The 13160-nt window shown below is 41.4% G+C and overlaps 1 protein-coding gene across 5 annotated transcripts in view; it reads left to right on the top strand.

Annotated features, from left to right (window-relative positions):
• The first annotated feature begins 7936 nt into the window (after positions 1-7936).
• Positions 7937-13160, top strand: part of HNRNPR (heterogeneous nuclear ribonucleoprotein R) — a 35200-nt gene continuing 29976 nt past the window's right edge. Inside the window, exons 1-2 of one of the 5 annotated variants that reach the window (XM_067723523.1) lie at positions 7938-8095; positions 11311-11476. In XM_067723523.1, the coding sequence (XP_067579624.1) occupies positions 11320-11476 (157 nt within the window). In that variant the 5' untranslated portion in view covers positions 7938-8095; positions 11311-11319. Of the gene's footprint in view, positions 8096-11307; positions 11477-13160 lie in introns of those variants that run through there. The other 4 variants (XM_067723535.1, XM_067723545.1, XM_067723554.1 and 1 more) reach the window with 4 other exon arrangements.

Below are 13160 nucleotides of genomic sequence, written 5' to 3'. Positions count from 1 at the left end.
ACTGGAACATGGTAAGAGCTCCATAAATGGTAGTGATTATTGTTTAAAACGTTGTGTCACTAAGATGAAGAAACACTCTTTCCACTTTAAAACAGCTTGATGAATTTGAGAATTAGAAGGGAACTCATTGGGCCAGCTAAGATAATCTTCAAAAGAACAAATGCAAAAATGATGATAAAGCAGGCACACAAAAATGATGATAAAGCAGGCCTTGGGGTAAGTTGACTACAAGCTATTGCAAGCCACCCATACGGCAATTTATTTTTTAAAAGAAGCATAATCCTAGGAGGTAAAAATGAGAGACAGTGTTCAGCTCTGGCCAGTCTTGGTTGGAGCACTATCATTTTGGAAAATGGTAAATAAAGACATTTATTATTTATTTTATTTTTGGCTGTGTTGGGTCTTAGGTGCAGCATGTGGGATCTTCGCTGAGGCATGCAGGATCTTTCCTTGCAGCGTGGGCTTCTACTTGTGGCGTGCAGGTTTCCTCTTCTCTAGTTGTGGCGCATGGGTTCCAGAGCACGTGGGCTCTGTAGTTTACCTCACGCGGGCTCTAGTTGAGGCGTGTGAGCTCAGTAGTGGTCGCATGTGGGCTTAATTGGCCCACAGCATGTGGAATCTTAGTCCCCTGACCAGGGATCGAACCCACGTCCCCTGCATTGTAAGGCGGATCCTTTACCACTGTACCACCAGGTAAGTCCCTCTATATTATCTCTTTTTTCCTTTCCCCTGTGTGTGACTTCAAACTGTGTCTTGGATGGCTTAACCTTGTTAGTAGCAAGTGAAGGCATTTTGAAGAGGCTGAATTGATGTAATCTTGTTTGGAGTCTGAGGAACAGACTGTTTCTTTTAGAATCATGAAAGGGACAAGCAAGATGAAGATTAATCTAAGGATCCAATAAAAAGGTTTGGTAATTTTAAACATTCTTTGTTATTTCAGGTTGTAAGTGGTAAAAGTCAAAGCTTCAGTTTGAATATTCTGGTGCCCTGTAATTGTTTTAAGAAGCAAAAGCATGTTGTTCATTGACATACCAGTCAGACCACAGATTTGGTCTGTCACGGGGCAGGGCTGTGGACTCGTCTCGGCCGTGCTGTGTTACCTCATCTTAAAAGGTTAGAGATAGCTACCCACCAACAGACCCTCCCATCAGGAAACCTGCACAAGTCTCTTAGATAGCCTCATCCACCAGAGGGCAGACAGCAGAAGCAAGAAGAACTACAATCCTGCTGGCTGTGGAACAAAAACCACATTCAAAGAAAGATAGACAAGATGAAAAGGCAGAGAGTTATGTACCAGATGAAGGAACAAGATAAAACCCCAGAAAAACAACTAAATGAAGTGGAGATGGGCAACCTTCCAGAAAAGGAATTCAGAATAATGATAGTGAAGATGATCCAGGACCTCAGAAAAAGAATGGAGGCAAAGATCTAGAAGATGCAAGAAATGTTTAACAAAGACCTAGAAGAATTAAAGAACAAACAAACAGAGATGAACAATACAATAACTGAAATGAAAATGACACTAGAAGGAATCAATAGCAGAATAACTGAGGCAGAAGAACGGATAAGTGACCTGGAAGACAGAATGGTGGAATTCACTGCTGCAGAACAGAATAAAGAAAAAAAATGAAAAGAAATGAAGACAGCCTAAGAGATCTCTGGGATAGCATTAAACAGAACAACATTCGCATTATAGGGGTCCCAGAAGGAGAAGAGAGAGAGAAAGGACCCGAGAAAATATTTGAAGAGATTATAGTTGACAACTTCCCTAACATGGGAAAGGAAATAGCCACCCAAGTCCAGGAAGTGCAGCAAGTCCCATACAGGATAAACCCAAGGAGAAACACACCGAGACACATAGTAATCAAGTTGGCAAAAATTAAAGACAAAGAAAAATTATTGAAAGCAGCAAGGGAAAAACGACAAATAACATACAAGGGAACTCCCATAAGGTTAACAGCTGATTTCTCAGCAGAAACTCTACAAACCAGAAGGGAGTGGCATGACATATTTAAAGTGATGAAAGGGAAGAACCTACAACCAAGATTACTCTACCCGGCAAGGATCTCATTCAGATTCGATGGAGAAATCAGAAGCTTTACAGACAAGCAAAAGCTAAGAGAATTCAGCACCACCAAACCAGCTCTACAACAAATGCTAAAGGACCTTCTCTAAGTGGAAACACAAGAGAAGAAAAGGACCTACAACAACAAACCCAAAACAATTAAGAAAATAGTCATAGGAACATACACATCGATAATTACCTTAAACGTGAATGGATTAAATGCTCGAACAAAAAGACACGGGCTTGCTGAATGGATACAAAAACAAAACCCATATATATACTGTCTACAAGAGACCCACTTCAGACCTAGGGACACATAGAGACTGAAAGTGAGGGGATGGAAAAAGATATTCCATGCAAATGGAAATCAAAAGAAAGCTGGAGTAGCAATACTCATATCAGATAAAATAGACTTTAAAATAAAGAATGTTACAAGAGACAAGGAAGGACAGTACATAATGATCAAGGGATCAATCCAAGAAGAAGATATAACAATTATAAATATACATGCACCCAACATAGGAGCACCTCAATACGTAAGGCAACCGCTAACAGCTGTAAAAGTGGAAATCGACAGTAACACAATAATAGTGGGGGACTTTAACACCTCACTTACACCAATGGACAGATCATCCAAAATGAAAATAAATAAGGAAACAGAAGCTTTAAATGACACAATAGACCAGATAGATTTAATTGATATTTATAGGACATTCCATCCAAAAACAGCAGATTACACTTTCTTCTCACGTGAACATGGAACATTCTCCAGGATAGATCACATCTTGGGTCACAAATCAAGCCTCAGTAAATTTAAGAAAAGTGAAATCATATCAAGCATCTTTTCTGACCACAACACTATGAAATTAGAAATGAATTACAGGGGAAAAAACGTAAAAAACACAAACACATGGAGGCTAAACACTACGTTGCTAAATAACCAAGAGATCACTGAAGAAATCAAGAGGAAATCAAAAAATACCTAGAGACAAATGACAATGACAACTATAAGACACTGATGAAAGAAATTAAAGATGATACCAACAGATGGAGAGATATACCATGTTCTTGGATTGGAAGAATCAATATTGTGAAAATGACTATACTACCGAAAGCAATCTACAGATTCAATGCAATCCCTATCAAATTACCAATGGCACTTTTTACGGATCTAGAACAAAAAATCTTAAAATTTGTATGGAGACACAAAAGACCCTGAATAGCCAAAGCAGTCTTGAGGGAAAAAAAAACGGAGCTGGAGGAATCAGACTCCCTGACTTCAGACTATACTACAAAGCTACAGTAATCAAGACAATATGGTACTGGCACAAAAACAGAAACATAGATCAATGGAACAAGATAGAAAGCCCAGAAGTAAACCCACGTACCTATTGTCAACTAATCTATGACAAAGGAGGCAAGGATATACAATGGAGAAAAGACAGTCTCTTCAATAAGTGGTGCTGGGAAAACTGGACAGCTACATGTAAAAGAATGAAATTAGAACACTCCCTAACACCATACACAAAAATGAACTCAAAATGGATTAGAGACCTAAATGTAAGACTGGACACTATAAAACTCTTAGAGGAAAACATAGGAAGAATGCTCTTTGACATAAATCACAGCAAGATCTTTTTTGATCCACCTCCTACAGTAGTGGAAATAAAAACAAAAATAAACAAATGGGACCTAATGAAACTTAAAACCTTTTGCACAGCAAAGGAAACCATAAACAAGACGAAAAGACAACCCTCAGAACGGGAGAAAATATTTGCAAACAAATCAACGGACAAAGGATTAATCTCCAAAATATATAAACAGCTCATGCAGCTCAATATTAAAAGAACAAACAACCCAATCCAAAAATGGGCAGAAGACCTAAATAGACATTTCTCCAAAGAAGACATACAGATGGCCAAGAAGCACATGAAAGGCTACTCAACATCACTAATTATTAGAGAACTGCAAATCAAAACTACAATGAGGTATCACCTCACACCAGTTAGAATGGGCTTCATCAGAAAATCTACAAACAACAAATGCTGGAGAGGGTGTGGAGAAAAGGAAACCCTCTTGCACTGTTGGTGGGAATGTAAACTGATACAGCCACCATGGAGAACAGTATGGAGGTTCCTTAAAAAACTAAGAATAGAATTACCAGATGATCCATCAGTCCCACTACTGGGCATATACCCAGAGAAAACCACAATTCAAAAAGACACATGCACCCTAATGTTCACTGCAGCACTATTTACAATAGCCAGGTCATGGAAGCAACCTAAATGCCCATCGACAGACGAATGGATACAGAAGATGTGGTACATATATACAATGGAATATTACTCAGCCATAAAAAGGAATGAAATTGGGTCATTTGTTGAGACGTGGATGGATCTAGAGACTGTCATACAGAGTGAAGTAAGTCAGAAGGAGAAAAACAAATATCGTATATTAATGCATATATGTGGAACCTAGAAAAATGGTACAGATGAACCAGTTTGCAGGGCAGAAATTGAGACACAGATGTAGAGAACAAACGTATGGACACCAAGGGGGGAAGCTGCGGGGGGGGGGGTGGGGGTGGGGGTGTGATGAATTGGGCAATTGGGATTGACATGTATACACTTACGTGTATAAAATTAATGACTAATAAGAACCTGCTGTATAAAAAAAAGAAGAAATAAGGAAAGAAAGAATGGCCAAAAAAATCCCCAAATTAATAGAAAACACTAATCTACACATCTGAGAAGCTCAAAAACAAATTGGATACAAGATTTGTTTAAAATCCAAAATCATTTACTGTACTAATAAAGGACAAAAACCACATGATCAATAGACAAAAAACATTTGGGAAAATCCAACATCCATTCTAAAAAACTCTCAACAAATTAGGAATAAAACGGAACTTCTTCAAAGTAATAAAGAACATCTACTGGGACTTCCCTGGTGGTCCAGTGGCTAGGACTGCGCTCCCAATGCAGGGGGCCTGGGTTCAATCCCTGGTCAGGGAACTAGATCCCACATGTCGCAACTAAGACCCAGCACAGACAAATAAAATAAAATAAAAGAACATCTACTAAAAAAAATACAGCTAGTTTTAAAAAGAAAAAGGTTAAAAGGTTAAAAAAAGGTTAGCTGGAGCTCTCCCTAGCAACTCATTTTTATTATATCTATTTGTATACTTGTCCTGACTTGTCAGCTAGAATGTAAGCTCTCAGAGGACAGATTGTTTTATTCATTTTATATTTCCTACTTTCAGCACAGTGATTTATATGTAGAGGGCGTACAACAAATATCTGTATAATACTGCATTCACGAATGCACACACACACACAGTTGTTTTTGAAATGCAAAGCTCAGATGACCATACTTTCCAATTCAAAAAAATCAAGATATATGGTCTGAAAAGGTGGAGTATACTTGTAAGGCCAACTGGCCCGAGGCAGGGGAACGCAATTAGACTCACAGGTTGCATCAGACCGAAACTTTCCGGACCACCCAGTTCCAGAAACTGACCTGGAGACTTTCCGGACCACCCAGTTCCAGGAACTGACCTGGGGGCTTTCCACCCGGCCCAGCCTTCCCGCCTTTCGAGGGGCGGGACTAACGGTCCCAAGACTGATGCGACCGGCACCAGATATTGCCACGATACCCGAAAAGACCACCAAATAAGGAATACCCTGCGCCCTCCCAGATTCACCACACCCCTTTCCCTTCTTCCCCTATAAATTCTGCCCAAACCCTCGCCCGGGCGCGACTTCTCTGGCCCCATTCACTCGGACCAGTGAACCTCGCCCGGGAGCGTTCCCAAATAAAGCTTGTTTAAGCTCTCCTCCATTTATTTCTTGGTGCCGTTCCTTACAATACTTAGGAGGACCATATGGGTGAATATTTGAAATATTATCTCAGAAAATATTGGATGATAGAATCACTTTAATTACAGTATCCAGTCCAGGGGTTCTTATCCTGTGTTAAATGGACTTAAAAGAATCTCTGAATGGAATTCACTGGCCCTTCAACTTGGAAGGGAATGAAATAACAACTTTATTCTCACTAATATACTGCCAAAATTAAGCATTTTTCCCCATTGTGAATGTAGGCAACAAACCAGAGAATTAGCAGTACTTTTCACTCTGTCACCAATAGGAATCACAGATATTTTCATACACATTATAGTTGTGGGATTTCTTGAAATACCTCCTCATTGCTTACATTTCAGTAGTTGTTTGACCTGCTTCACGATCTTGATATTTAATATTTAAAGAAAAAGATTACTATGTCACAAGAGTTTTAAAAATGTATTACCGGGCTTTCCTGGTGGCGCAGTGGTTGAGAGTCCGCCTAACGAGGCAGGGGACACGGGTTCGTGCCCCAGTCCAGGAAGATCCCTCTCATGCCGCGGAGCGGCTGGGCCTGTGAGCCATGGCCGCTGAGCCTGCGCGTCCGGAGCCTGTGCTCCGCAACGGGAGAGGCCACAACAGTGAGAAGCCCGCGTACCACCAAAAAAAAAAAAAAAGTATTTCCTGATTGTATTTCAACATTTGTAATGCTATGTATTTTACTTTATTTTACGCATTTAAAAACCTAAAAGATCCATAGCTTTTACCAGACTGTCGAATGGCACAAAATAGGTTAAGAACCCTCGAGCTAGACGCAGATTTATGTGAAGCTAATAAGGGTTAAGCTTCAAAGTCCCTTTACCATGCCCTTCCAAGACTCTTCCTAAATTTGCACTCATCATTTTATATTATTTTTCTAAAGGATCCCAGCATTTGTATAAGTTTCACACCCCATAATACAAAAGTTGGATTCACCGTGACGTTTAGCCCAGTACCGGGCACATAGGTTTTCCATAATTAATTTTTGGTTGATAGCTTCTGGGAAATTTAAACGATCCTCGAAGTTATCTGGAAATCTTGCAGACCACCGCTTGGCTTCCTCCACTTCCCGAGAGGGATGGGGCAGTGGAGATGGGGTCGGGAAGGAAGGGCCGTGGGATGAGATAGGTTTGGACTAAGGCAAGACAGGGAACAAACCAGTAGGGGGTGGAAGGTGAGAAATGTTTAGGAATAACGGGATTAGTCTCCTTTGGGAATGAGCCCTTTTCCTTGCACGATTCCTTTGGTTTCGTAGATGCATACATCTGCCCTATCTACCTTGTGAATATTCATTAGCTCCAAACCCCGTGAAGAAAGGTCTCTGCTCTGCCATTTGTAGGTAACATTGCTCTTGAGAAACGCCCACTTTAGCGATTTCCCTCACATTCTGAGCTGCTCCCAACGATGTGTGGAAGGGAGCCCGGGAGTCAGCTTTCCGAGCGTTCCATGGGATGATTTTCTACACGAAGAAATTCTCCAACAAAACAGACGAGCCAAATCCTTACACCGTGTTCCAACTAGCGCCCAAAAGACGACCAAGAGGGAGGCCGGACCGCGTGGCGGTGGGCGTGTCTGGGGCGAACGCCGGCGGCGGCGGCTCCCAGGGGGATTACAGGCGCTCTGGCGCCAGCCAAGCGGCGGGAGGGCCGCGGCCGAACAAGCCGGTGCGGACGGTAGGGGGCGGGGCTCCGGAGGCGGCCTACTTTTTCGGCCTCGCGCCGGCTGCAGACGAAGAGGGAGGAGCCTCGGCACCCGGGGCCTGGAGCACCGCGGCTTCGCCTCCACCCGGGGCTTCGCCACAGACCCCTTTGTGTTCCTGCCCCCGCCCCGGAGGCTCCCCAGCCGGCGGCGCTGAGTTCCCTCATTGGCTCAGCCGACGGCTTCATCGATTGGCTCCCAAGTCGTCCGGCGTGGTGCGCCTCTTCTCGCTACTATTGGTCTTCTGAGCTGCTCCTCAGGCCGCCGCGCGCGGTGATTGCCCGGCCTCTCGGAGTCCCTGGAAGCAGTTCCGGGAAACCCCGCGTGCTGCCGGGATCGCGTCTCTGTCCATGAGGGGGGGAGGGGGTGGCGCGCGCGCCATTTCTAGTCGTTTTCAAAGCGCCTCGCGCTGATTCTCACGGGCCCGGCCGTCGGCCCCAGCTCTGCCCCGGTGAGTCTCGCGCCGGCCCGCGGGGGGAGGGGCCGGGAGCCCCGATCTGACCCTACTGGGCCCGGCCGGGGCACGGCGCCTTGTCCCCAGTTTCGTTTTCGCTCCGAGGCCCCGGGGTGGGGGTGGGGATGGGCTGGTGGCGGTTTCAGCCTCGTCCGGCCGCTCAGTTGAGGGCCTGACCCAGCCGAGGCGTCTCCTCGCCCTCGCTCATCCTCCCCCCGCCCCTCCAACTCCCGGCTCGCGGTCCGGCCGGTCCGGCGCCCTCCGCGCAGGCTGCCGGGCCGGGCGCGCTTTTCCCGCCTCCGCCCGCTGCTCCACGCGGCCGGGCCGGGCCGGCGGCCTGGGGCGCCCGCGGCCCCATTGCTTCTCCCCGCCGGAGCCGTCTCGCTCCCGTCTCTTCCGGCCTAGCCACGAGTGGGATGTGTTGGTGATCCGGACCGGCATGGGGAGCGGGTGGGCAGAGGGCGGGATGCAAACCCCGGGTGACCTGAGCCGGGAGAAAACTTTTGTGTGAAGCAGAGGCCAAAAGGCTGGTTTGTGTAGGAAGCCTCCCTCCCCTCCTCCATTCTGCATGCTTCAAGTCGAGATTTGAAGGAAAAAATGACTACTAGAGGCCATGAAACTTAGCCTTCGAGCGGCGCCTGAGATACCTAATTCTAAGACTGTCGTAGGCGCACTAAATTGGAAAGGCGATTCTTTTTCTTCTGCGGTAAAAACCGTAATTGCCAAAATTTAAAACTTGAAGCCACGGGGCTCTTGAAGGGTTCAGTCCTTTCACACTACCTGTTTCAGATTTTTGCTGTCCTCCGGAGGCTGAATTTATGTCTCATGAGTCAGTCGTAGGTTAAGGGCTTGACACTTCCTAAGCCATGAGATAACCGTTAGTCTTCATTTCGTTGGTTCTTTTAAAGCCGGTCTCTTAAATGTGAAGAATTTTCACGAGATGTTCAGAAAAAATCAGGGAGGGGCTAGTGCCAGACTTCCCAAATCTCCCAGGAGTCCTTATTTAAATTTCTACTTTTCGCAAAAAAGTTTAGATCAAATGACTTAAGTCACATTAGTGTATTTGCTGCATCCAGAAATATGGTTTGGCTGTGTGGCATCGTATTGAATACACACAAGAGTTTTAAATGGTCTCATATGACATGAAAGTCTTTTTTAAAATGAGCACATTGTATTTGGCTTGAAGAGAGCTTTTTCCTTGATCCGAAAGGTTTTATTTTCTGGACTCTAATAGTTGTACGTTTTTGTTGTTGTTAAAGTTTACAGACTTTTTTTGTAAATTTCAAACAATTTCAGAATCAACTTGTAGAGAGCCTTTGCAATGGATGGTAGTCATAAATATTTCTGTCTTGTGCTTGATATGCAACTTGTCTTTTTGCTTTACACATACTTAAAAAATACCACCTTAACAGATGTTCGTTGAACTTTTCTGTTAAAATTTGCTTTCTTTCCGTAACTAATAGTATTCCAAGGTGCAATACTGCAAGGGTCTTGTGATACGGAGAACTTCTGAGTTCTGATGATCTTATGGTCGTATTTGGGGGTGGGGGAGCATGGAAAACTCAATGTTCACAAAGATGTTTTGGACTTTAGGATGCATCTTTATAGAAGTAGGTGTATTAATCAGTAAACTATTCATCTTAAACTGTAAGTAGTTTCTTGATCAAAAGTGCCAGTTTTGAATGTTTTTGTTTTTGCCAGTTCATCAGAATTTGAGGCTTGCCTTGAGAAACATTTATCCACCCAGCGATTAACCATGGAGTCTGCGTCTGTGTAGACATTAGAGGGTTACTAAGTCTTAATAATGTTTTGAAATCATAAGAAGTCATGATATTGTTTATCCCATTTTCAAAGTAACCCTTTCTGCATTTTCCTCTCTTCCTACCCTGTATTACCTCCTTCTCAGTCTTCCTCCCGTTTTCATTAACTTCAACTAAGTATCGGTGGACTTTGAAATGAAGTTGTTTTAAGTCGGAAAACTGCACCTGGTGCATTTGCACAGTGTTTTGATAAGCAGTCTGGAGGTGTGGTTATCTTACGTATGGGTTTTAGTGCTTTTTAGGAAACTTGTATTTTCTTTATAGCTGACTAGGTATCTTGAGTTTCATCAAGAAAAGTAGGCTTTTCCTTGAAATCCATCTTCATGTCTATTTCAGTATTCGTTGCAATGTCTTTATTCTGGTGCTTATTACCTTCATCACATTATAATTTCACCACAGACAAATGCACTTTAACTTTAATTCCGTCTTTTGAGGAGGTAGTATAGAGACTGGCCTTGTATGGTTTTATTATTTAATCTCTTTCTTCAGGGAGTTGATCCACTTCAGCATTACGTACAGGTTGAACACCCAAAATGATTTGGGTAGGTTAATCTGAGACATCTGACCTAAGTTTATCCTAATTAGGTAATGTTTGTTGAAACTATTTGGAAGAAATTAGTTATCCGTTCTAAAATATGTTTTTTAGGTTTATTTTACTGATATGAAAAATTCAGTATACACTCATGATTTTTTTTTTTTTTGAGAAGCAACCTTAACTATAGCTCACTTTTTATTTTATGTGGACTTAAAACAATCATTTAGCTTTTAAACCTGGTCATTTTTTCTTTTAAATCTGTGAATGGGAATAGCAAATTAATTTTAGAACAAAAATTAATGTCAAGTTGTGTTTTTTGTTTTGTTTTAAGTGAGGCGGAGAAAACCCAAATCACCAGAATGTTGAACTAGAGACAACAGGGCATTTATTTCACACCTATCTTGGATTTGAAGCAGAGCTAGGAAAATTTGAAAGTCCTTGAACCTTAAGTTGTCTGTGGGTGTTCATTCTGTTTTTAAACGAAACTTTTTAAAACTGTGTAAGAATTGAGAGCTTGAGGGGCTTTTTAGGATTTTGTGGTGATTTGTTGATAAGCTCGTCAGGACACAACAGCTGCTTTTGTTAATCAGTGATTCTACCTTAAGTAAATTCAAGCCTTTATTTAACCTAGTGTACATGAAGTTCCTTAAATAACACTTCCATGTACATTTTCCATGGTTTTACAGAATTATTATGCAAATTTAGGTCAGATACATCAGAAAAGGCATCATAAAATAATATTTTGATAGAAGTTATTAGCAGCATGTATACAAATTAGTTTAGATAAATCATGCATTGTCCTACAAACTAGTTATTTCTGGCTTAATGTAATATAGCTCCTGAATTTTTTCCAGCAGCATAATAAAATGGCTAATCAGGTGAATGGTAATGCGGTACAGTTAAAAGAAGAGGAAGAACCAATGGATACTTCCAGTGTAACTCACACAGAACACTACAAGACACTGATAGAGGCAGGCCTCCCACAGAAGGTGGCAGAAAGACTTGATGAAATATTTCAGACAGGTATAATATACATTTCTTGTTTCTGACTGGTTATGAAAGTGAGGGCAAACCACTTTGAATTTTATAGACTTTTTTTAAGGTTAAATATTATTGTTTCTGATCTATATAGAGCTGAATGTTACTTTCCCTTCATTGAGGGCATATTGGGTTTGACTTTGATATTCTTATTTCATTATTTCAAAGCCTTCTTAGTGTTGAATATGCAGTCTTAGTTGTTTCAGAACAGTACATCAATTTGTCTTAGATTTACCATCAATTAATATATATGTTTCAGCATATCAAATTTTACATTTTTTCTTAATCTAAATCAGTCATCATTTTGCTTTTACTTTTCTACTTTAGCTTCTTAAAGTGATTGTTAAAACAGCTTAGGTCTGATTAGGTGGCATAATAAGAGGACTAGTTAGACTGTATTGTCTGAAATGATAATAAATGTCCGACTCCTTGAGAGTTTGTGGCCTGTCTAGTTTCTAACAGACAGAAATCCACAACTCTCAGTAATTTGGAAGTGTTTGGTTTGTAACAGCTGCTTTTTTTTTCTTTCTTTGTTTTTTTTTAAATCTAGGAGTCCCATGGTTAAGTGCTTAAGGAAATTTGAACATTTTAATATGGTGGTTGTAAGTGGTTTGAAGTTCTAAAGAGGGAGAGAAATGTATCCCCTTAGGAAGTGTTGTTCATAAATAAATGTGTCCTCCCCCTTTGGGGCCATAGATGGAAACTTTCTTCCTCTGTGTTTTGTGTGCCTATCCAGATTCTGGGAGAGAGAATTGAACTGTCTCACAAACATGTCTTAAGTACCGTAGTAACAAATATCTGGGGTTTTTTTGTCCTTAAAACATTTTTTTTTTTTTTAATCTGAGAAGCTCAAGATAATTTTAGACATTAAAATGACTTCTCAAAATGACTCCTGGGTGATGGTCCCATTTGAAAATCAGTCCTCAGGAACTTTCTGTGACATTCTGCCATAGAGAATTGGCAGTGATCTGCTTCGAGATACTCTCTTGTAGAGTGTTCTGTTACTGATAAGAGGCTGATGGTTTGGGTGTAGGGTTGGATTGACAGAACGGACTGATGGGTATCCTGAGTTGTGTCTTTGGGTGGTGATATGGAATATTCAAGTAAGGAAACTCCAGTTATTTAGGCATGCTCATTTTGAGCTCTTAAAACAAATCATGGCAACAGTTTTTTAAAAGTAACCTCGCAAGTGACAGTATTTATTATGGAGTAAAGTTCTTTTTGGCTTTACCAAAATGGAGTCACTTTTGATGTTAGTTCATATGGATTTGGGGGTTTTAATCTGCCAAATATTTCCATTTTACTTTGGATCAATTCTGAAATATATTGAGAAATATAAAATTTAACACTTAAGAAATTAAACTTAGTAAATGTTCTGTGTGCAGTTAAATATACTGTATATATATAGAATGCAGTGCATATATTTTCTGTATAGTTTGCTCGTTAAGTCTACAGTAAAGTCCTTTTAATGCCATTTGCAAAAATTGTCATTGACAGTGTTGTGAATGCCACAGCATCTTTTAAAATCTCATCGTGACACTTATGAAGAACAAAAATGCCTTAAAATATGACTTTCAGAATTGATTAATCAAGCTGCACTGGCATTTATAGAAAAGTTTAAAATTATGCCTTTCCACATTCTGACTGCAGCAAAGTAGATGTTCAGATA

The sequence above is a fragment of the Pseudorca crassidens genome, chromosome 2 (genome assembly GCF_039906515.1).
Source record: "Pseudorca crassidens isolate mPseCra1 chromosome 2, mPseCra1.hap1, whole genome shotgun sequence".
In the NCBI taxonomy this organism is placed as follows: domain Eukaryota; kingdom Metazoa; phylum Chordata; class Mammalia; order Artiodactyla; family Delphinidae; genus Pseudorca; species Pseudorca crassidens.
Note: the sequence above shows the minus strand (reverse complement) of the source record. Positions and strands in the feature narration are given on the sequence as shown.